Source organism: Thermothielavioides terrestris, chromosome 1 (genome assembly GCF_000226115.1).
Source record: "Thermothielavioides terrestris NRRL 8126 chromosome 1, complete sequence".
NCBI lineage: Eukaryota > Fungi > Ascomycota > Sordariomycetes > Sordariales > Chaetomiaceae > Thermothielavioides > Thermothielavioides terrestris.
Genome location: NC_016457.1, coordinates 9,386,469 through 9,408,139, shown reverse-complemented (window position 1 = coordinate 9,408,139; position 21,671 = coordinate 9,386,469). Strand labels below are relative to the sequence as shown.

Below are 21,671 nucleotides of genomic sequence, written 5' to 3'. Positions count from 1 at the left end.
CATCACCGGCCACATTTCTGTCGAGATCGGATTCCCAAGACGTATTTCCCTACAAGATGCCGAACAATGCGTCGTTCAGGCCCTGCGAAAGGCGTGGCTCGTCTTGTGATACAACCGTCCTACCATTGCAGCTTGGGTATCAAAGGATTATCAAACCAAGATCGGGTCAAGACATACCAACAAATCCGGAATGCGCTGATTTGGAGAGCTGGCTCGGAAGGACCTTCGTCACACTCTCGACTGGCCAGATTGGTGCAGAATCGGCAGACGCAGATCCGCCTGCCCCCAAGCACCCGACATGCTTGGTGTTTCGCCAACCCCCTACCACCAGCGAGGCGAACACCCCAGTTGTCCGCCGTGATCTCGTGCTTCGCTCACCGCACAACATCATCAGTGGCATTAGCATCCTCATGATGTTCAGCAACCGGGTTGCCCAAGCCTCGGAGGCCTATACCCATGGTGACGAGTATTGGTTGCCGGTCTTGGATGACTCCGAGGCTGCCGACCTCAGCCCATCGTATTGCATTGCCGCCACTGTGCCGCCCAAGCTTACCCAGGGCCGGGAACAGAGAGTGAAAGTCATCGTGGCCCAGAGAGCTTCTGCCACATCAATCCCGGACGTCGAGATCCTCGCTCTGCCGTTCAAGCGACGCCCGCCCGTCCCTAGCCGCCATCAGCGCTTGGGTCCTTGCCTTGAGCCGAGTGTGATGCGAAGCCTGGCGATGCCGTCGTCGCCACCCGCAGCCCACCGTTGCGGACAACCCCTGGATGGGGAGCAGCGCTGTATCCTGAAGTCGGAGATGGCTTCGGCGAGCAAGCAGCCGGCCAGATATGCCTCCACCTGAATGTCACATGCCAAGAAGTTCACACCAAGAACGCCGTCCTCGTATTGGTATCTACGGTTGTCCGGCTTCATTGGGGAGGTGCTGGCGTCAAGGCGATCGAAGTCGGCGTCTTCGTGGTCAAAGCTCGTCCACTTGGACTGCTTCATCAGCGAGTGGAATTGGTGTTCGCTGTCAAGCTCCCCTGAGCACATAGTTGCCGCTCGCCGATTTCCTGAATTTTGTCGTTTGCTCCTAGCTTAGATGTGTTTTAAGGCTGGACGCGTGGGCATGCTGCCTAATCACACAAGAATTTAGCCCCCAAGGTCTCTCGTCACAGGCGGGTCGGAATATCTTTTGGGATGGGGGCCATGAGGTCGAACCCCTGAGCCGCAGGCCCACAGAATCCTGCCCGCTTAACTGCACAGTCAGTAGCTAACAGGGACTCCCACTCCCACATGCGCCGAGAGAGTATTGCCTGATTGGGAATCACTCACGTCCACTTAGACAGGAGGCAAGAACCCAAAGAAGACAATGCTCAGGCTTACAACTAATGTCCGAGTCGTGCATTGAAACGATGGCAGCGCCGTCAGGAGTTTACCAACGGCCGTCTTTACGAGGGCCCATGTTCCTGCCTAGCATCTTCATCCCCGAGTCCTCGTTGCTCCCGCGTTGAGCGCAACATAACAGCATCACAGACGGTACTTGAATAATTGCCTCCATGACGGGTGCCACTGCTCGCGGCCATCCCGGTGGACCTCACATACTGGATCATAGTGTTACCCGCAATGTTCATATCGGTGTTCACCACTGACCTGATCACCACCAGCGCGCAGATATTGAGAGCAACACGGTGCCGATGAAGCACCAGGGTGTCATGGGCTCGCTCGTAGGCACGATGCGCAGTTACGACATGAGCACCGACCCCGGCTTCGCCGGCACCGTGGAGATACACACGTCTTAGAACGGAGCGACCGCGCTGCGGGCTAACACTCGGCGGCCTACCTTGCCGTGGGTATGTCGGGTCTTGCGCTGATGTTCTGCTTCTTCATCCGAATCCCGTAGGATAAGCACGAGGGATGGGCGGCCGATGACGAGACAGCCGCGGCGAGGGGGCAGATTTAAGTCAGGGAGAGCGGGCGTTAATTCGATATTGTTATTGAGTAGAACATGTGGTAGAGAACAGCTTTTGCAACATTACTTTGTTAGGTCCTACTCCACACTGCATTGAGGACACTCATGAGGTGGCTAGAGCAACAGGTGTTGTTTAGTTCCTCCCCTTCCTTAGGCCCAAGAGGACCGGTCCATTGCATAGAATCCTTTAACTCCATTACGGCCTCGTACAGCGGATCGCCGGACGTGCCCAAGGGGATAGCGGTACCCTTCTTTAGCCATGGCATTGAGAAGCCCCCTCTAGCTCGGGGTAATTCGACATGGGTCAAGATGACAGCAGACTCACAGGTCTGTAGTTTTTGATTAGGCTTATTTCCTCCCGCTCAGCATGCCCACAGACTCGCACTCAACTCGCCCTATTGAAGTTAGATGGTATCAAGCAGGCCATAGTTCCTTGTGCTGTACGCTTGCCGTCCAGCAACAATCCCATTCTGAGATATCGTTCGGCCGTCAAATCAGGGCCACGACAGCGGGGTCAGTTTCAACCGCATAATGCGTGAATCATGATCTTTTTTGCGAAGGGTCTAGTTTATCCCTCTACCATCTGACCACGTCTAGCGACAGGACAGCCCTATGCGTAGCGGCTCACAATGGCCTGCAGCTCCTCCTCGGTAAGCTCCTTGATGCCCAGCAGCTCATTGTCCGTCGTCTCAAAGTGCGCGCCGTATCCCTCGCCCCAGACGGCGGCACGGTAGAACTTGACGACGAACTTCGCCGGATCGGGCTGCTCCTTCTTCAGCTCGGCCCAGGCGTCGGCGAGCTCGTCCTCGATGCGGACGACCTCCTCGGTCCACGTCTCCCCGGGCGTCGCCTTCTTCCCCAGCTCGTACAGCGCGCGCAGCGTCGTCGCCGTGTCGTGGACATAGACCGCCCGGTTCCGCGTCTCCTCGGGCTTGCGCAGCACGCCCACGACCGCGCGCCCGATCGTCGGCAGCGTGGTCGTGCTGAACACCCGCTCGCCGCCGTCGTACAGCACGGCGTGCCGGCGCCCGACGTCGAGCACGAAGCCGACCTTGAGGCCCCAGTCCAGGAACGGGCCCGTCAGCACGACCGTGTAGGACAGCCCGCCCGGCTGCGCAGCGGCGGCCTTCTCCTGCAGCGCCCGCTGCACGGCCACCTTGTCGGCGTAGGCGGGCAGCGCGGCCGCCTTGGGGTGCACCGTGTTGGAGCCGAAGTCGGAGGGGATGAAGCGGCGCACGCCGGCCTGCGCGGCCGCCTCGACCAGGAGCAGCTGCTTGGCGAGCGCGGCCGACGCGAGCGTCGAGACCACGGCGTCTTGCCCGCGCAGCGCCGAGACCAGCGACTCCAATGAGTCGTAGTCGACCGGCGCGACGCGCACGCTGGCGGGGAAGGTGTGCGTGCTCCCCGCGCGTGTCAGGGCGGTCACTTCGAAGCCTGCCGCGAGGAGCTGCTCGAGGATGGCCGGGCCCAGGTTGCCGGTGGCCTGGTTGGGGAGTCGGGGGTTAGCAGCCGTGGAGGTGAAATGAAAACTGGAATGGAAAGACAGAGAGGGCTTGGACGAACCCCTGCAATTGCAACTTTGGTTATCTCGCAGGCCATCTTGTTGATTTGGCGTGGTTTTGACTTTGCAGTAACTTGGTTGATACTTGGCAAAGGTTATAGGAGGAATGCGCGTTTGATTGAGGACCACAGCGCAGCTAAGTAATGTAAATATTGTTGGTTGATGGCTCTACAATGGGCCAGGGAACATCGAAGTGCGAGGCTATATATGGTTGATTCACACGGCATACAGACCCCGGAGTTAGATTTCTCATGAGGGAGTATGTCTTTCAATCCGTATCCCACACCCACATGTCCCACATCCCACAAGTTCATGTCCGGCATTTACATCCCACATGCAACAAACCGCGTAACGTAACGTGAGTGGCTTGTTGGCACTGACTACCTAGGTGGGCAGTTTGGATACAAAACACTCCCATTGGAGATATGAAGACGGATGTCGTGCCAGACAGATGTTCAAGGCTTGATAGCGGCAGAAGAAGAGTGTGCGCCCTTCACGATGCCTGTTTCTTTGTTGATCATTAGAGTTGCCCAGTGGACAGTTGTTTTGGGCCAAACATTATCACTAGCCGCCCCAAGTTATGCAAGGGTTCGGAGGAAAATGGTTCCTGTATGGAGTAGTCCGCCATGTCTTAGCTATAAAATATGCATCAAACCGAAGCGCCCCCAGCTCTCCGTCCGCCTGCTTACCAATCGGCAGCAGGTTCCTTCGCTCTTCTCTCAAGTTATCCCGGACTTGGAATTCTGTTCCCCATCCTCGGCTGGAGTAACGCGGCCCTGAATAAGCCATGTGTCGTTGATCCACTGAGCTCCGCCGTACCTGCGCCGGAGCCGCATCCTTCTCGCCTACGTAGACTGCGACGGTTAATGGTGATCAGGGCAGGCAGCTAATCTTGACCGGCCCCGGCGCTTGTGCAGAATCCGGAGAGGGATATTGTGTCCCAGACCAGCGGCTTTTCGCGACAGCCCATTATGCAGCTTTCCTTTCGCCCACAGTTATCGGGCGACGGGTTGGGCGGCGAGGCGCTTGCGCACTCACTAACCACCCCTGGGTCCATCAAGCGGTTCAAGTGCAGTGCCCCTGGCTGCAGCAGGCACTTCACGAGAAAAGAACACCTGACGCGCCACGCCAAGTCCCACAGTCCGCAGTTCCAGCATCAATGTCCCATTTGTGGCCGCAGATATGCGCGCAGGTGAGCGAGCCCCCCCTTTTAACATCCTTCAATGTGCATCCGTCCAACAGCAACTAGTGACGTTCTAAAGCGGCACATCGAGTTCCACCCGCAGAGCTCGATTCGCGGTCGGAGGCTGGTTGCCTGTGTCTCCTGCCACGAGCGCAAGCTCAAATGCGATGAGGATACGCCGTGCCGGTCTTGTGTCCGGAGCCGCATTGACTGCGTCCGGGCGGGTCCCAGCCCGCCGGATACCGCTTCAAACCATGGAGCCACCAGCACGGATGCAGACTGGCCTGCCGGCCTGGATATTGTTGGGACGGCAGATGGCGGTCTTGTTGGCGAGGACCACCCAACGGAGGACCCTTTCCTGCCCCACGCCAGAGCCTCCCCAACCGACCAGGAGGTGGTGGCCTCGGTGTGGTCCGCCGGAAGCAATGACTACCAGTCGTGGATCCAGGACCAGCCTCAATTTGAATGGTCGATGTCTCCGTTTCCGTCGCTGGCATCGCCCATGTCGGCCTCAATAGACGCCCACGCACAGGGTCGTCGGGTCTCGACACCGTGGGCCATGAGTGCCGATCCGCCTAATCCGCAGTCCGTGGCCACAGGCCCGATCAGAGACGCCGACACTTCCGTTCTTAACGCGCGATCAAGTGTGAGTCCCAGCCAAGGACCACTGACGGAGGCTGCAGTCAGTGGATCAGAAGCAGCATCCAGTTCCTCGTCCCCGGCCACAGACCACGGCTTCAGTGCTGCACCTTCACGCAGCACTGCTTCTAGCGCCACTCCAGCCTCTCCCGGGAGAAGTCCCTCTCGAGAAACACGGAGGCTTCACGATCTTGTCCACCATGATCCTGCGGTCCTGGCCGATCTGGTTCGACTCTACTTCGCAGAGGTCCACCCCTACTGGCCGATCCTGCATGTCCCGAGCTTTGAGATTGGCATGGCGTCTGACACTCTGCTGGCATCCATGCTCATGCTCGCCAGCTGGGTCGCTGGCCGGCACGAACATCTTGAGCTCGCGCCCGTCGTATTCGACGAGGTGGCCGACGCCACTGGGCCTGTGAGTCGACCGTGCGAAGAATTCGAAGACCTCATCCACGGTTTGCAGCTAACCTTAGCCATCAATCAGGAATCCGTCCCGTCCCTCCACAACTTACAGGCTCTCTTGTTGTGCGTTGTGTACGCCGTCTGCCGTCGGGTAAGCGATCACGCCCGCTCTGCTTCAGCCGGACAGGGCCGCTGACCAGCAATCAAAAAGGGCGAGGAAAGCATGCTGGTAAAGGCAGTCCGCCTCAACGCCATCCTGGTCTCAATATGCCGCTGCCTCGACATCTTCTCGGGCCATCACGTCCTGCCAGAGCGGCTGGAGGAGTGCGCCCTGATGTTCTGGCTTGCCAAAGAGCAGTTGCACCGGTACGGAGGCGTCAGCTTGGCAAAATCGGGATCTTATTATTTACTCTTTGTACCTGACTAACGCACTTCCTTGCTGCCCAGGCTCGCCTTCTCAGTCCTGCGCCTGGATACCTACCTGAGCGTCCTCCTGGACCACCCGCCGTCAGTACGCTACGAGGAACTGTGCATCCCGCTGCCAAAGTCATCACAGCTGTGGATGGCCACGAGCGAGGAGGACCGGCGCAAGCTGCAATGGAACGAGCCGGCGGGGCGGGAGAAAGCCCTGTTCAGCTCCATCATCCGCGACGCCCTGGTCGACACGGGCGAGAGCCCGGGCGTGTCCAAGCTGCCGTACCGCCTCAGCGCAGTGGACTACCACCTCGGCCTGTGCGCGCTGCAGTCGGGCGTCTGGGCGGCAGCGCGCGAGGCCCACAGCGCCGCGACCGACGAGCTCATGACCAAGCTGGCGCCGGGCAGCCCCATCGAGCTGTGGCGCTCGCACCTGACCGCGTGGCGAGCCAAGATGGCGGCGGAGTGCGAGGAGCTGCGGTCGCAAATAACACCACCACCACCTCCTCCTCCTCCCCAGAACCCAGCGACCCCCGACGCGGTCCTCACCCCCCTGACCCTCATCCTCTGGCACATCTCAACCATCAAAATGCACGCCCCGCTGACCCTGCTGCGCATGCACGCCCGGCTCTGCCCGGCGCACGGCGGCGGTGGCGGGGCCGCCGGGCCGGGCCTAGGCCCCGACGCCGCCGCCGCGCTGCAGAAGCCGCGCGCCCGCATGCGCAGCTGGCTGGCGTCGGCCTGCGCGCGCATGGCCGTGTGGAGCGCCGCGCAGATCGCCCGCCTCGTCGTGCCCGCTGCAGGCGACGACGACGCCGTTGTCGCTGCTGTTGCTGTTGCTGGTGCTGGTGCTGGAGCAGCTGCTGGGGATGATCGGCCTGCCGCGCTGCCGCCCGACTTACCCGGCCGGGACGCGGCGCTGCCGGCGGCCCGCCGCCAGCTCCTCAACCCGCTTGCCGTGCCTGGCCTGCTGATGGGCGCTATCGTGACGTGTGCCTACGCGGCGCAGACGAGTGCCTGTCCGGCCTGCTGTCCGCTCGCTGCTGCTGCTGCTGCCGCTGCGGCTGCTGGTGGTGGCGCTGATGGGAGTGGTGGTGGTGGTGGTGGTGCGCCCGCGGCCGTCGATCTTTTCGTCGCCGCGGACGAGGACGCCGCGCTGGTCGCGTGGAAGGAGCACGGCCTGGGCTGGGCGGTGTGGGGGCCCAGCGGGATCGCGGTGTGTCGATGCCGGCTGGCTGCGCTGGGTGGGTGGTTTGCTGCGGCGCTGGGGAGGGAGCGCGGGGCGAAGGGGGAGTTTGAGGCGTTTTTTGAGGGGCTCGTCGGCGGGTGAAGGGGGTTCATAGCGGATTCGACGCTATAGATCTATTTTAGCTGATTCTGTTACCTACACTTGGTTGGGCTGTGGCCGTATTGTTGTTGTTGTCGTTGTTCTGAACACTTAACGTCCGGGGCAGGGCCACTGTGGTGGAATGTCACTCAGTGCGTGACCATGTAAAGCTCGGCGAGCCTTTTTACTCACGTGTGTGGGAGCCAGTGTTTCGTTCTGGGTGAACGAGCATGCATGGTCTTGTTCATGCTGATGTCTCTGTGATATCAGAAGATCCGAACATGGTAGAGAAAGAGCCCAAGCCTCAGGAAGGCCCCCAGATCGTCATTACTACGTCTGCAAGACATGTTCCAGCAAGTCCCCGGAATGGCTCCGAGCTGTTCCCAGATCCACTTCGAACACGACAGTGGGGAACACCCGACTAGATCCCGGAAAAGAATACCTAGACACCGCCCTTTAAGTTCCACCACTCGAAGATGAATGTCCTTCAGGGTCGTACTTAAAAGACTGGGTGGGTATGCTAGAGTACGGCTTTGACATCACTGCCCGCGGCTTGGGATGCCGCCGCTTGGAGTTGTGGAAGGTGAGGGAATGCAAGCGGAGTACGGATATATGAGAGAGAGATTGGAGGGGTACGCAGTAAGGATCGAGATCCACTTGTTCGAGCGGCTGGAATCGGTATCGCAAACGACTGAGGAAAAAATCAATAAATAAATAAATTAAAATGAAAAAAAATAAAAATAAAAAAAAAAAAAACCACTGAAAAAAAGTCACTGTCACGAGAAGGTTGGCAGGAACCGGGTCCACGGCGTGTCCTGGTAGACCCCAGCTGGGACGCGCCTAAGAGAAGTGAATACGAGGACGAGAATTGCAAGGCGAGCTGCCGTGTAGAGGATGCCGCTGCCGATGGTAAGGAGCGTGGACGCACGGGTGTACGCTTTCTGCATCTCCTTTACCCGGTCGCAGACAGTCTGAGTCTCGCGGTACGCCTGCAATATGTGGTCGAGGCAAGTGGTGTCGGGCAGAACTGTGGCCGGGACGGCGAGCTTGCGTCTGAGGAAGGCCTCGTAATCGTGAATGAACTGGCGGACGTCGTCCCTTCCGCTGACTGTTTCCAATAAGCTGTGGGCGACGTGCAACCAGTCCTCTCGTAAGGTTGGATGCTCAGTAGAGTCACCCATGGTTGCGTCTTCCCAGAGTTCGCGAAAATCAGAAAATATCCTCGTCCAACATTGAACGTGTAACATCGTGGTCTTGGACGCTGCCCAGTTGCTGCCGGCTTTTGCGGCCTCGATGGCTTCTTCGGGCGGCTTCTTCTCCCAGTCTCGCTGGCTTCTTGGTACGCATGCCAGAGCCGTTCGCGCGTCATCCCCCCAATTGCCAAAGGCTGGAAATTCCATTTTCTCCCACCATTCTAGGGGTAGCTGTTTTAGCGGCCTGAGCTTGGTCAAAAAGGTTGAGAGGATCCGAGATTCTGCGGACGTTGTCGAGAGATGGTTGAGAACAGCACTGGCACCCAGCGTCGCCACTGGCAGAATGGCCGAAACCAGGCTTGCCACCCTCCAACAGATCCGCTCCGCCGGCGTAGGAAACTCAAAACTCCACGCCAAGCAGTGCAGTCCGCCAAAGACTAGCGACGAGATGGCCATCAGCACCAACATCAGCGGGGTGGCGCCCTCCATCCAGACCACGTCATTGGGCACCCGCTCAAGGTCCGGTATGGACGCCGCGTCCATTGCTGCCTGGGCTGGTGACCAGAGACGGCGCGTAAACGGCTGCGTTCGGTCAAAGGCGCCCTCGTGAATGGAGAACGCGAGAGTCTCGTAGACAGCTGGCAAGATGGTCGGTTGCGAGACGTCTTTTGGCTTCCACCAGTTAGCCAAATAGGTGATGATTGCCATAACGGCAAAGGAGAGGGTGGCGATCTCGAGCTGTGTGACCGGCAGCCCCGTGCTGCGTCGGACGGCTACGTTCAAGACGAGCCAGGTGATCTGCATTAGGGCAATGCTCTTCACGAGCCAGTCCGCCTTGCTTCTGTCCTGGATATCTTGTTCGCTGAGGACGAGGTAGTAAAGGGGATGGTGGTCCGGTGTCCACATAAATCGCCAAATTAGGGAGGATGGGCGAGCAACATAGTAAGCCGGCTCGCCCCGGTCGCTCGATGGGCCCACGTATATAAGGCCGCCCATCTGGGCATAGTAGGAATGCGCCAGCGTCCAACGCTGTGTGGTCTGCCACTGAATGCGGAATGCCTCTTCTGACTTCTCCGAGCAAGTTGTGTCCCTTCGTGGTGCTGACTGCGAGCACACTGAGGAGTTCCTGGAGGACGCAATCTGGCTTGCATGGGCGCGCGACCTCGTGTCGAATCTCCCCGACTCCGCTGCCTCGCCTACGTCGTCAGCTGGGCGGTTGGCCAGGACAACTCGCGTTCCGGTCTCAGTTGCCGTCCGATCCTCAGGTTCTCGATCCATTTCTGGCACTTCAAGCCATAGCAAGCGATACAGGAGGGTTGCCCCCCGGGGGTACCCGATTTCCCAGCTCCACTGGTGGGCAAGGCCATGAACAGATTCCATAGTCCACAGGATCCGCGGCGATACCGACATCTTCTCGTCAAATTCGCACAGGTCATAAAGGGCCTGCCGGAGATCGCAGACAGCCTTGGAGAGGATGAACTCCGGGAAGAGCACGTTGATCGCCATCCACTTGGCCTTGCGCAGCCCCCTCCGCCACGGGCCTTCGTGCAGGCCCGGCACATTGAGATGCAGCACAGTCCAGGTGCAGGCAAAGATGGTAATCACGCAGCTCCAGACGAGATTGAGTGTGCCCCGCTCGCTGGGGCCAGCCACCCATCCGACGACGGCGTCAGCGGTGGCGTTCTGGCCGGCGGCGAGGACGTTCACGGAGAGGACGAGCCATGCAGCGGGCAGGATCGAGAGACGCAAGCGGCAGGCCATAGGGCAAAGGCCTATGTGTGATTTCGACAGAGATGAAACTTGAATAATGGATGAGCTGAGTAGGGTCGACGAAACGGTGTGCGCCGTACCCTGCTGGCACTCGGGATTCTGAGGTCATGCGAGCCCCCAAGTCACTCCCTCGGTGACCAGTGAGGGCTGAGTCAAAAACGCCTCCTCCCGCCTCCGCTCGGCTAGATGCATGAGCGTCAAATGCGGCGTAGCAACCCGCCTAGGGCTCACATTGGCTGCTGGGGGACTGGGGGACGCACAGCCCCAAATGCCAAGCCGGACACTTCTTAACTATCCGTGACTAACGTTATCATCTTCGTGAGAATGCCTTACGTGCGTGCCCAGCAACTCTGGTCAGGGGCAAAAGCCAACCAGAGACGGCGTGGCTCCTACACGGAGAAATGTGGAAACGAGCATGAGTTTTCGTCTCGCAATGCTGGCATGCACTCCGCACTGGACGCCTGGTTCCCAGAAACAGACGGACGGTATTCACAAGGCAAAATAGCCAGCGCTCATATTTTCGTCCAATTTCTACCTACGGTTGCCACCGAAACAGTGTTCTGTCCCCGCCACACGACCTGACGATAGCTGTGTCCCAAGTTTACTGAGACAGCAGCTGGACAATGGCGTTGTAGGCAGCCTTGGGCTGGTAGTTGCTGTCGAAGAGCAGCGGGTTACCCTGCGGCCGCCACGAGTCCTGCAGAGAAAGAAGATCACAGTCAGCCACCAGACACACCGCACAAGAACGGGACGGGAAAAAAACACCCACCGGATCACGGACGCCCCAGACGGTGATGCCGATGCACTTGGGCTCGTCGAGGCAGCCCTTGGTGACGGCGGTGTAGTCGTTGGCGTTGTTGCCCTGGATGTCCAGCTCGGTGACGGCGACCTCGCCGACGCCCGAGGCGGCGAGCGCCTTGATGGCGCCGGCCAGGCCGCTGCCCTGGCCGCTGGTGATGTGGCCCTGCGTGCCGATGCCGTCGATGGGGATGTTGGCCGCCAGCCACTTCTTGACGTGCGCCACCATGCCGTTGGTCAGCTTGGCCGCGCTCGGGCTGTCCAGGTTGTAGTCGTTGATGTACAGCTTGGCGTTCGGGTCGGCCGCGCGCGCCGCGTTGAACGCGATGCTGACCACGTCCTCGCCCAGCACTTGCGACCAGATGCTGCTGCGCAGGCTGCCGTCCTCGTTGAAGATCTCGTTGCACACGTCCTGTTCCGGGGAGGCGCAAAACGCTCAGCTGGAAGGGAAGAAAAGGCTGGGTTGATGAGACATACGTATCCGTAGATCTTGCCCTTGTAGCGCGTCATGACGGTCGTGATGTGGTCCTGCAGCGTCTTGGTCAAGGTGTTCTTGTCCCTGATGTTCTGGACCCAGCCGGCGAGCTGCGAGTGCCAGACAAAGGTGTGGCCGCGGATGGTCTTGTTGTGCTGGGTGGCCCAGTTGACGAGGTAGTCGGCCTGGCCCCAGCTGTACGTGTTCTGCTGCGGGTGGATGCTCTCCCACTTCATGCTGTTCTCGGGCGTCACCTGGCCGAAGTCGGCATCGATAATGGCCGCGTTCTTGCCCGCCTGGAGGCGGCCCTGGTCGGTGCAGGTGCCGAAGTAGTGCTTGCCCTTGGCCTTGAACAGCTTGTCGATGCTCTGCGAAGCCTGGCGGCTGTCCAGCGCCGGCGCTGCCGAGACGGCGAGCGGCGCCAACAGAAGCATGAGACCGGCCTTCATGGTGACGGCGACTGAGTACAGAACTGAGATGTATGGATGCGGGACGGGATGCCTCGTGCGGAACGGGAGCCAGCGGACGAGAATCGCGAGGGGGAATTTGGTATATATAGTCCTCTGGCAATTTCCAGGGACCCATCCCACACGTCGAGACTGAGTATGGTACGGTATAACGCCCTTCGGAGCTGAGCATATCCACCTGAGTAATTCTCCGAATCCCAGGTCCTTCCACGACCCCAGTCTCGGAACCGACAGGCCGCAGCCGTCTTTTCCGTGCCTTGATGATTTCCGCCTCTACTTTCCCCTTACACCAGGCCCAGAGACTCAAAGCTGGATTGGGCCCCACGGCGCCGGCAAAGGTGTGGGCCCCCACAATGCAGTGCAGCAGCTGTTTCTCCAAATTTATCTTTAGCCGCCCCATCGACAAGACGGTTAAAGATGGCTTGTCAAGGGCGATCCCGTTTCTTCCAAATTCCGTTTCATCTATACACACGGCACCCTATATCCACATTCCTCCGCCAGCGTCATGCCCCTATACAACTTGTACTTCCGCCAGTTATCCGCCCCAATGGGCTACAACCCCAGACGGCGTCCGGGCGTGCCTATTTAGTGGAAGTATTTCCCCCAGTCAAGAATCAGTCGTATCACACGCGGAGGATACGCCGACCACAGCAGCAACATTGCAACCCCCGATCCAAGAAACGCGTGCCTAGCCGGCTCGGCCTTTGATCGGAATTCACATCCCCACAGGGATCTCGGCCTATGCTTTTGTCCAAAGACCCGGCGTGATCGAAGCACACCCGCCATGGGCTGGCATGGCCCGAGCAGGGCTCGCCTACACTATCAACCATAACCGCCGGCCGGGAAGCAATTCTGCATCGGGCATTGATCATCTCTCCGCGACGGAAGGGAGGTCCCAAAACCCGGGCTTGGCCTCTTGGCCAGTAAACAACCTAGCCTCGTGAAAACGAAACCAGCGTCAGATGGAACCAGCATGCTCGGGAGGACAATGCGTGTCAGCTTCGCCAAGTTCCGCTCTAACTTGGCTGTCCGGGCTTTTAGGTTCCCTCCGTTGACCGCGACCACAACACCGTCATGGTCGAACCAAGAACTTGACACTGCACTTCCTCTGATCGGATCAGGACTCGTTCCATGCAGCGATGATCTTTATACATCCCCTCCGCTGGTAAGAGGATTGAGGCGCCAAGCAGGGCAGGTTCAACTCCAAACATTTCAGCAGGGAGTGGTAAACGAGGCTCAAAAAAAGGGGTCACCCCTGTCCAGGACCGCAAACACCCCGTCCAACCCATCGATTGTCTCCCAGTCCAACCAAACGCCCGTTACACATCTATGCACACATCAAAAACACATCTACACTTACACTCCCACCGTTCTACATAGTCATACATCCCCCCCCCCTCTCACTTCGCTAAGAACTTCTGAAACGCAGACTGCTCAATAACAACATTGCCGACGGCCCGCAGCCGCTTGCGCCCGGCCTTCTGCTTCTCGAGCAGCTTCCTGCGGCGGGTGATGTCGCTGGCGTGCAGCTTGGCCAGGACGTCCTTGCGGAAGGGCTTGATGGTCTCGCGCGCGACGATGCGCTTGCCGGAGGCGGCCTGGATGACGACTTCTGTAGAGCGTGCATCCCAGTTAGCAGGTAGAGAAAAACGAAAACACGGGGAGAAGAAAGAAGAAGAAGAAAAGAGAGAGTAGGAAAAAAAGAAAAAAAAACGCACCAAACATCTGCCGCTCGACGTGCTCCTTGAACTTAGTCACCCACTGCCTGCCGAGCCGGTCGACCTGGCTGGCGTGCACGACGCGAGCGATGGCGTCGACAGGCTTCTTGTTGACGAGCAAGTTCAGCTTGACAAGCCTGCTCTCGCGCCAGCCGGCGTCCTCGTAGTCAAGCGTGGCGTAGCCCTTGGTGGCGCCCTTGAGCTTGCCGAACAGGTCGTCGACCAGGCTGGCCATGGGCACGTCGTACTTGAGGATGACCTGGGTGGCCTGGAAGTACTCGATGCTCTTCTGCTCGCCGCGGGCGGCCTCGCAGATCTCGATCACGCGGCCGAGGTACTCCTCCGGCAGGGTGATGGTGGCGCTGACGAAGGGCTCGTAGACGGTGGCGCGGCGCATGCGCACGTCGTCGGTGTCGGGAAACTCGGCCGGGTTGGTGATGACGGTCTCGCCGCCGCCGTCGGACCAGACGATCTTGGTCGGCACGGCGGGCTCCGTGATGATGATGTCGGCGCCGTGCTCCTGGCGCAGCCGGTCCTGGAAGACGGAGCAGTGCAGGCTGCCGAGGAAGCCCAGCCGCCAGCCGGCGCCGAGCGCCTCCGAGAAGTCCTTCTGCAGCGTCACGCTGCGGTCGTTGAGCACCAGCTGCCCGATGCTGTCGGCCAGCTTGTTGTAGTCGCCCTGGTCGGTCGGGAACGCCGCCACGAACACCATCGGCTTGGGCTCCTCGAAGCCCGGGTACGGCTCGACCGCGTCCTCGGCGCCGACCGTCGTGAACGTGTCGCCCATCTTGGCGTCCTGGATCCTCTTCATGCCCGGGTTGAAGAACACGTACCCGACCTGCCCCGCGCGCAGCACCCGCTGCGGCACCTGGTTCGGATACTGGATGCCGACCTCGCCCACCGTGTACTGGTTGCCCGTCCCCAAACTCACCAGCTTATCCCCCGCCTTCACCGTGCCGTCGAACACCCGGACCAGCAACACGACGCCCCTGAACGTATCGTACCACGAATCGACCAGCAACATCTTCAACGGCTTCGCCGTGTCCCCCACCGGCGCGGGGACATGCTCGATGACCGCGGGCAGGATGTCCCCAACGCCCTGCCCCGTCTTGGCGCTCACCCGCACGGCAATGCTGGTATCCAGCTCGAAGCTGCTCTCCAGCTGGGCCAGCGCGCGCTCGACGTCGGCCGTCGGCAGGTCGATCTTGTTGACCACGGGCACGAGGGCCAGGCCCTGGGCGAAGGCGAGGTAGAAGTTGGCGACGGTCTGGGCCTGCACGCCCTGCGAGGCGTCGACCAGCAGCAGGGCGCCGCCGCACGACGCGTACGAACGAGTCACCTCGGCGCGGAAGTCGACGTGGCCCGGCGTGTCGACGAGGTGGAGCAGGTAGTCGAGCCCCGAGGCCGGGTGGCGGTAGATCATGGTGCAGGTCTGCGCCTTGACGGTGATGCCGCGTTCGCGCTCGACGTCGAGTTTGTCCTGCCGGCGGAGATGCGCGGATGGTGGTTAGTAGAGCCTGCCGGGGGGGTATTTGAAGAGGAGGCATCGTGAAGGGACGAACGAGGATCTGCTTGTTGTCGTCGCTTGGCGAGATGGTGCCCGTGTGCTCGAGCAGACGGTCGCTGAGGGTGCTCTTTCCGTGGTCGATGTGGGCGACAATGCAGAAGTTGCGGTAACGCTCGATGGGGATGGCGGCGATGCGCTTCTCGAGCTCGGCAGCGCGGCGCTGCTCGGGGCTGTCCTTGACAGCCGGACTGCTGCTGGCGGTGCTGGCGGGGCGGTGCTGTTGTAGAAGACGTGATTCTCGGAGCTGGTGCCGGTGTCGGTGCCATGGTTGCCGCGTTTGTACCGGCAGGGTGGCAGGGAGAGCGCATCCCAGGGAAGATGTTGGTATCCTCGCAGCCGAGCACCACCTCACGGTGCCCAGGCTACCTCCTCGCCGTCCTGCTGCTCCCCCTCGCTGCCGCACGGCCAGGAGCGGCGCCCATCGCACGCGCCGCAGCCATGGTCCCATCCGTGTGTCCAGACCCGGCGCGCCCAGCATCCAATTGGCGCTCCGAGGTCATGCAAGACGCTGTGCTGGAGCGGGCGTGTGTGGCGGTTTCGTGTCTTGGGTTCGGGATACGGAATACCGCGCCCCGAAAATTGATGGTGCACTCGATGCGAAGATCGCGAGACTCTCCTTATCTTATCAACGTGCCCACCCAGCAGTGAGGGACCAACACAGTGCCAACACCGTGCCACTAAGCCGGTGCCGAATCAGGACAATCGCTCACAAGGGGCGGATTCGGAGTCACAACTGCACAGGGGCTACAATACAATGGTTGTCAACGTTATGAACAAGATAGCGAACTATATACAGCCACTTCGAGCAAGGAATGTACGCCCTTTCCACCTCACCCCTTAGCGGTCTGCCCAAGGCGGCAGCGCCGAACAAGCAACCAAACACAAAACCTGGAGCCGTCTAACTAAGTGTCAGGGCCGGATACCTTTCTCCACCGTCTTCGCCCCCTCACCAACCCCAACATTCCTCGTCCACATGTCAATTATACAGGCAGCCATATCAGCCATCTTCACGCAGCATGTGCGTGCGGCGTAGGTCGTGGTGCTCATCTGCTCCCCACCGGACAGACACCACACATCTCTCTCTCTCTTCCAAAGTCCATGTAACGTCTCTCCCCTCCTCCGTTCCATGCAAACCTCCTCTATCCTTCACCACACCAGCCACACTCCCCGCGTCGTATTCGTGACAACACCACGGTGGGCTGGAACAAAACCGACAAACCGACAAAGTGAACGCTTTACGCGAGCACCCACTCGCTGCCGCGCTTGAGGAACTTGTCCAGCAGCAGCATCATGTCGGCCAGCGCGAACCGGCACACGTAGAAGGCGAAGAACTCGGCCGCGTGCCGCGCGCACAGCTCGAGCCCGACCTGCGTCTTGTCGGCGTGCCGCAGGCCCGGGTCCTCCACCTGCCGCGCGATCTGGTCTGTTTGCAAGAAGAGAAGCACCGTGTCAGTTGACCCAGTCTTGATTCACTCGCGAGTGCGCGCGCGTGTGGGTGTTGGGGAGAGGAGGGGGGTGTACTCACCAACCGTCTGCGCGGCATCGAACAATCTCGCCAGCGAGGCCATGTAGTTCGCGTTGGGCCCGGTGAACTGCACGCTGGCCACGTCCCGCTTCGGCGGCCGGCTGGTCGGGTGGTCCGTCATGGGCAGGCTGGCCAGCGCCGGGGAGGCGTCCTTGCCGCCGGAGCCATCGCTGAGGTTCGTCGTGCTGGCTGCGCCGCCGCCGCCGCCGCTGCCGCCCTTGCCGCCGTACGCCGAGGCCAGGCCGGGCAGGTTTGCCGAGCTGTTCTTGCTGCGCAGCCGGCGCCAGGAGAAGCTGCTGGCCTTGCCGGCGACGCTGGCCGAGCGCGGCATGGCGGCGGCGTCGGCCTCGGCGGCGCTCGCGTCCTTGAGCATGGCGCTGGCGCCCTGCACGCCGACCTCGCTGCCGAGCTTGCGCGCCAGCGTCGCCTGCACCTGCTCCAGCACGCCCTCGAGCGACTGCATCTCCTCGAGCACGGCGTCGGCGTCGCACGTGTCGACGCGGCCCAGCTTCTGCAGCGCCGCCGTCAGCAGGTCGCAGTTCGCGATCTTGTCCTCCACGTTCTTGAGCTTGACGCCCTTGACGCGCCACGCGTCGCGCGGCACGAACAGCTTGGTGCTGATGTAGCCGCCGCGCGGGTGGCAGAGCGTCTGGTACATGCAGCGCATCAGCCAGAACGGGCGCAGCATCATCTCGTTGGGGCAGGGCTCGAGCGGCACCGGCGCGTCGGGCATGAGCGGGTTCGGCGTCCCCGGCGTTTCGAACGAGTGGAAGTGATTGTCAAAAAGGTGCAGCCCGCCCGTGGTGGTGCTGTTGGCGCGGTCCTTAATGCCCGGCGGCAAAGCCGGAACGGCGGGCAGCCGCGCACTGAACTGCGTGGTCAAGGGCGTCCCGGGCGAGGTGTCTGCTGCTGTCTCGTCCAGGTGAGAAATCGACAAGTTGCGCGACTTCATGCTCTTCAAGCTCGACGACGAGTAGTTGCTCCGCAGCCCGGGCCGCACCACCGAAGGCGTGCCCACGCGCGGGTACTCTTCTTGGGAGGAGGCCGTCGGCGGTAGGGGGCCTTTGTCTGGTTCCTCTCCGGGGATCCCTGGAATAGGCGACGGCCCTGGCCGCGATGTGAACGGACCCAACGTACGATTAGCGCCCGCTGAGAGGGCCTGGCGCTGCTGCACGATGTAGCTTCCCGGTTTCGGCTGGGACGGGGTCGTGCCACCTGCTGTTGCCGGAGCCGCCGGCGCCGCCGGAGCCAGCTTGGTCGTCTCGATCTTGAGCTCCTTCGGATTCTGGCCAGAAAGCCGGCGACTGCGCACGGTTTGCCCGGAGCCCGCCGAAGTCAGTGGAGGGGACGTTTGGGGTGCTGCCTGTGCCGGGAGGGCCGGCAACGGCACTGACGGCTGCGGAGGAATGCGGTCCTCGCTCACCGGGGTGAGAACCGTCGTGGCCGTGGGCGGATTCGAAGCCGTGGAGCTGTGCCAAGTGCGGCTCGTCGTCCCGCTCGAGTCCGACTCGCGCGGAACGGGCGGCCGGGACCTGCCCGCCATGGTGAAGTCCTCGATCACGTTGCCCTTTGTCATCTCCTCCAACAGCCGTTCCTCCTCCTCCGAATCATTACTCTCATCGTAGAAGTCCTCGCCTATCGCTTCCTGCCTCCTGTACTCCTCGTCCTCGAGCTGTTGTTGCAACCGGAGCCGTTTCTCTCTCTCGTTTGCGAGTTCAAGCGCCTCTCTCTCCGATTCCCGCACGAGCTCCCTCGCCCTCTCCACCCGTCGCAGTGTGTCTTGAAGCGGGTCTCCGCCCTCGTCATGGTAGGTATGGCCGACATATTGCGATTCCGGCTCGTATCCATCGTCGTATGCGGCCTCGATCGCGTCGTCCAGAGCGGCGTCGAATTCCGCCTCAGTTGCCCCGCTCGCCGTTCGTATGTGTTTCCTCCTGATCCTAGACGATGACCGTGAATGCATCGAGGTCACGCTCGACCGCTCTGACTCGTCGATTGGGTCAAGCCACGAGATAGACTCGTGACTGTTTGCGCGGAGATGTCCCGAAGCCCCCTGCCGGGATAACCGACCACTAGACTCTGGAACAGCGGGACGAACCGCTCTCCGAGGGCTCTCCTGCTCGGGCGGAGGCGGGGATGCCCTAGCCGCAGACGGCGGGCGTCGGGGCGACAGGGGCGGAGGCATGTAAGCGCTGTCCGCCGGAGGCCGGAGGGACGAGCCGTTGTTGTACCTTGCCTTCGAGAACGCCGACTGCAGGGAGTACTGCTGGGTTAGATGGGATGTAGATGTAGATCCCTCCCGTGGTCTTTGCGGCAGGTCCGCGGATACGGTGGGTGCAGCCCTGGAAGGAGGCCGTGGATTCGTAACCGGTTCCTGAACAGCGTGACTAGATTGTGGGGCATACTCGGCCTCGTAGATTCCGGCCCTTGCGGCTGCGAGCGCGCGAGCATACTCGTCTTCCTCTTCTGCCTGTGCGCTCACCATGCTATGAAGATCGTCGCTTTCCGGGCGGTTGGGCAACGCCTTGCCCTCGGGCTCCATGTCTACGAGCTGCTCGTCAAGCTCCATGACGCGCCCGCGGTAGGTGTTGTGCTGCCGGTCGCGAAGAACAGTGTCAGAGCATGCAGAGAGGAGGGAAAAAAACATCCCAAGAAGCAGGGTGGGGAAAACGTACGATAGCCTCCAGTTTCCGTCGATCCTCCTCCCCGGGCGTCCGGAGCAAGACTTGCTGGAGCAGTTTACATGCCTCGGAGTACGCTCTCCTGGCGCCTTCAAAATTTTGCGCATTGTCCAGTTGGACTGCGGTGTTGGCCTCTTGGAGCGCTTTTGACAACATCGCTTTCTGGGACGGGGGCTTGCCAGCGCGCTCGCGCTCGCGCTCTCGATCTCGGTCGCGTTCCTTCTCTCGGCTTCTGGAGGACGAAGTGGCGTCAACGCCGCCCTTCGCCCCCGGCGACCTGCTGCGCGAGTGACCAATGGCCTGTCCATTCTGCGTGTAGTGCATGGTGGGCTCGTGGGCAATCATCTCGGAATGTTGTCTCTGGTCGACGGCGGTGGTGGTGTAGCCGGGCGTATGCGATGACAAACCCTGTTCGACTTCGGGAGCTCGCGACTGTCCATCCCATAACGCGCCGCTATCCTTACTCGACGGTTCAACGTCTTGTTGGGGCGGCGACTTCGTCGGGGAGAAACTTCTTAGCGCATTAGACTCGAGGACCTCGTGCTCCAGCGAGGGGCCAGCCGAAATCCGGGGCAGACTTTGCAACGGAGGGATGGGTGCCGGGGCCGCGGGTGGTGACTCGGCCCGGGATCTCGACGGGAGGGACGACGGAGGAGACCCGCTTGAAGTTGACGGCCTTCGCTTGTGTAGCTTCCTGCCAGGTGAGCTGAAGACTGGCCCTAACGCCTCCGCACTCACGCCCCGGGCGAAGCCGGTAGTTGCGTTGGAGGCGCGGCTCGATGTCGTGGAGGCCGACCAGCGGTTGAGGTTTCGTAGGGTGTCGCTCAAGCCGCCCAGACTGCTCGAGCGCGAATGGCCCCGCTTGTGTCTCGAGTCGACCTCTCTTGCCGAGTCGGGGATCTTGGGCGCCGGTCTTGGGTTGCTGAACAGGTCGGTGTCGAGCGGAGCGGCGGCGTGTGGAGCCGCCGGGTCCCCCGCAATTCTCGCGGGCGGTAAGAGGGACGCTGTGCGTTGGGAGCTGGCGGCGCCAGCGAGGGACGACGACCGCGGCGGGTTTGGGCGGAAAGCCGTGGGCGGTGCAGCGGCAGGATGCACGGGATGCGGATAGACTGAGGTCGACGGGGGTGTGACGGCGGGGCGGAAGGAGGACATGGCGGGAGGCGGCTCCATTCGCTCCTCATCCAAACGAGCGAGCGCAAGGAGCAGCCAGCCGAATCGAGGCAAGGCGCGAGGGCTTCACGGCAGAAGCCAGGGGAAACCGAGACAGTGCGTGGCTTCGTGTGACTGCAGGCTACTGCAGGCGGCAGGGAATCGGGCAATCAGCCGAGCGTGTGGGATGCCGTAACTGGCGTTAATGCGGGCTCCGTGTCCTGTTGTTGGCTGCCGTTGGCTGCTGCTGGCCCGCGCGCTGCGCTAGCTCAAGCTCAATTCGTCGTGTCTGGCCAATAATCTCTCCACCGGCTCCAGCAAGCGTCCTTTTGGTTCGACTTGGTTGGGAACCTGCTGGAATGGCCAACTGGGGAAGTTTGATGATCCAAGGTCCATTTGCTTCCAAGAGGCACTCAAATTCCACTCAGCTTTCTCCTTCCAGCTGGACGAGGCGCGGTGTCACAGGGAAAAAGCTGTTTGGTTCGCGCATGTTACCGTGTTCTGAGTGGTCAATTGGGCAACAGTGACGAAAGTGACGCAAAAATTGAATTGCGAGAACGTGGCCGAGGGCGCATGCACCTTTTCGTCCGTTCAAAAGGGGGCCAAGCAGATGGTGCTGAGATCTGGGCCCGGCGCAGCGGTTCCTTTTGTGTCCGCAATCTGAGTCAATTCCGCAGCATGCCATGCTGTGCCCCTTGGGCCTTCTGCATCTGGATGTCCATACACTATGTACCTGCGTGGTACGACGCCTGTTTTAAGCACCTGCACGAGCATGGGCAGGCGGCTCCTCTCTGCACCAAACGGGCACGTTGATAGCCTCGAGTCATAGGTGACGCACTGCCGCGTC

At 60.9% G+C, this 21,671-nt stretch overlaps 8 protein-coding genes across 8 annotated transcripts; 3 read left to right on the top strand and 5 right to left on the bottom strand.

The window, feature by feature from the left end:
• Window positions 1-56: 56 nt before the first annotated feature.
• Window positions 57-845, top strand: THITE_116197 (uncharacterized protein; the record flags this gene model as incomplete). Its single annotated transcript, XM_003650931.1, has 1 exon — window positions 57-845. The coding sequence occupies one exon, from the start codon at window positions 57-59 to the stop codon at window positions 843-845; it is 789 nt and encodes a 262-aa protein (XP_003650979.1).
• Window positions 846-1,542: 697 nt separating this feature from the next.
• On the top strand, window positions 1,543-1,785 carry THITE_2086132 (uncharacterized protein; the record flags this gene model as incomplete). Its single annotated transcript, XM_003650930.1, has 2 exons — window positions 1,543-1,573; window positions 1,658-1,785. 2 exons carry the CDS (start codon window positions 1,543-1,545, stop codon window positions 1,783-1,785), a joined length of 159 nt encoding a protein of 52 aa, XP_003650978.1.
• A 780-nt stretch (window positions 1,786-2,565) lies between these two features.
• On the bottom strand, window positions 2,566-3,554 carry THITE_2040324 (uncharacterized protein; the record flags this gene model as incomplete). The annotated part of the gene is made up of 2 exons (XM_003650929.1): window positions 2,566-3,438; window positions 3,519-3,554. 2 exons carry the CDS (start codon window positions 3,552-3,554, stop codon window positions 2,566-2,568), a joined length of 909 nt encoding a protein of 302 aa, XP_003650977.1.
• A 1,121-nt stretch (window positions 3,555-4,675) lies between these two features.
• Window positions 4,676-7,484, top strand: THITE_158550 (uncharacterized protein; the record flags this gene model as incomplete). Its single annotated transcript, XM_003650928.1, has 5 exons — window positions 4,676-4,708; window positions 4,779-5,753; window positions 5,823-5,891; window positions 5,952-6,106; window positions 6,188-7,484. 5 exons carry the CDS (start codon window positions 4,676-4,678, stop codon window positions 7,482-7,484), a joined length of 2,529 nt encoding a protein of 842 aa, XP_003650976.1.
• A 773-nt stretch (window positions 7,485-8,257) lies between these two features.
• Window positions 8,258-10,435, bottom strand: THITE_47478 (uncharacterized protein; the record flags this gene model as incomplete). The annotated part of the gene is made up of 4 exons (XM_003650927.1): window positions 8,258-8,381; window positions 8,892-9,718; window positions 9,875-9,934; window positions 10,046-10,435. The coding sequence occupies 4 exons, from the start codon at window positions 10,433-10,435 to the stop codon at window positions 8,258-8,260; spliced, it is 1,401 nt and encodes a 466-aa protein (XP_003650975.1).
• A 610-nt stretch (window positions 10,436-11,045) lies between these two features.
• Window positions 11,046-12,166, bottom strand: THITE_48486 (glycoside hydrolase family 10 protein; the record flags this gene model as incomplete). The annotated part of the gene is made up of 3 exons (XM_003650926.1): window positions 11,046-11,141; window positions 11,214-11,654; window positions 11,720-12,166. The coding sequence occupies 3 exons, from the start codon at window positions 12,164-12,166 to the stop codon at window positions 11,046-11,048; spliced, it is 984 nt and encodes a 327-aa protein (XP_003650974.1).
• A 1,205-nt stretch (window positions 12,167-13,371) lies between these two features.
• On the bottom strand, window positions 13,372-16,037 carry THITE_2110922 (uncharacterized protein). The gene is made up of 3 exons (XM_003650925.1): window positions 15,465-16,037; window positions 13,903-15,382; window positions 13,372-13,796 (listed from the first exon to the last, which is right to left on the bottom strand). The coding sequence occupies exons 1-3, from the start codon at window positions 15,915-15,917 to the stop codon at window positions 13,585-13,587; spliced, it is 2,145 nt and encodes a 714-aa protein (XP_003650973.1). The 5' UTR covers window positions 15,918-16,037; the 3' UTR covers window positions 13,372-13,584.
• Window positions 16,038-16,704: 667 nt separating this feature from the next.
• THITE_2038977 (uncharacterized protein) lies at window positions 16,705-20,827 on the bottom strand (the record flags this gene model as incomplete). The annotated part of the gene is made up of 4 exons (XM_003650924.1): window positions 16,705-16,892; window positions 16,995-19,230; window positions 19,670-20,293; window positions 20,414-20,827. 4 exons carry the CDS (start codon window positions 20,825-20,827, stop codon window positions 16,705-16,707), a joined length of 3,462 nt encoding a protein of 1,153 aa, XP_003650972.1.
• Between the last annotated feature and the right edge of the window lie 844 nt (window positions 20,828-21,671).

Bases quoted from the DNA above. Each gene is read 5' to 3' on its own strand.
- THITE_2110922 (XM_003650925.1), bottom strand. From the start codon at position 15,917: ATGGGACCATGGCTGCGGCGCGTGCGATGGGCGCCGCTCCTGGCCGTG. The intron at 15,383-15,464 runs GTTCGTCCCTTC...CTCCGCCGGCAG, and splicing joins ACGACAACAAGCAGATCCTC to GACAAACTCGACGTCGAGCG. The intron at 13,797-13,902 runs GTGCGTTTTTTT...CACGCTCTACAG, and splicing joins CGTCGAGCGGCAGATGTTTG to AAGTCGTCATCCAGGCCGCC.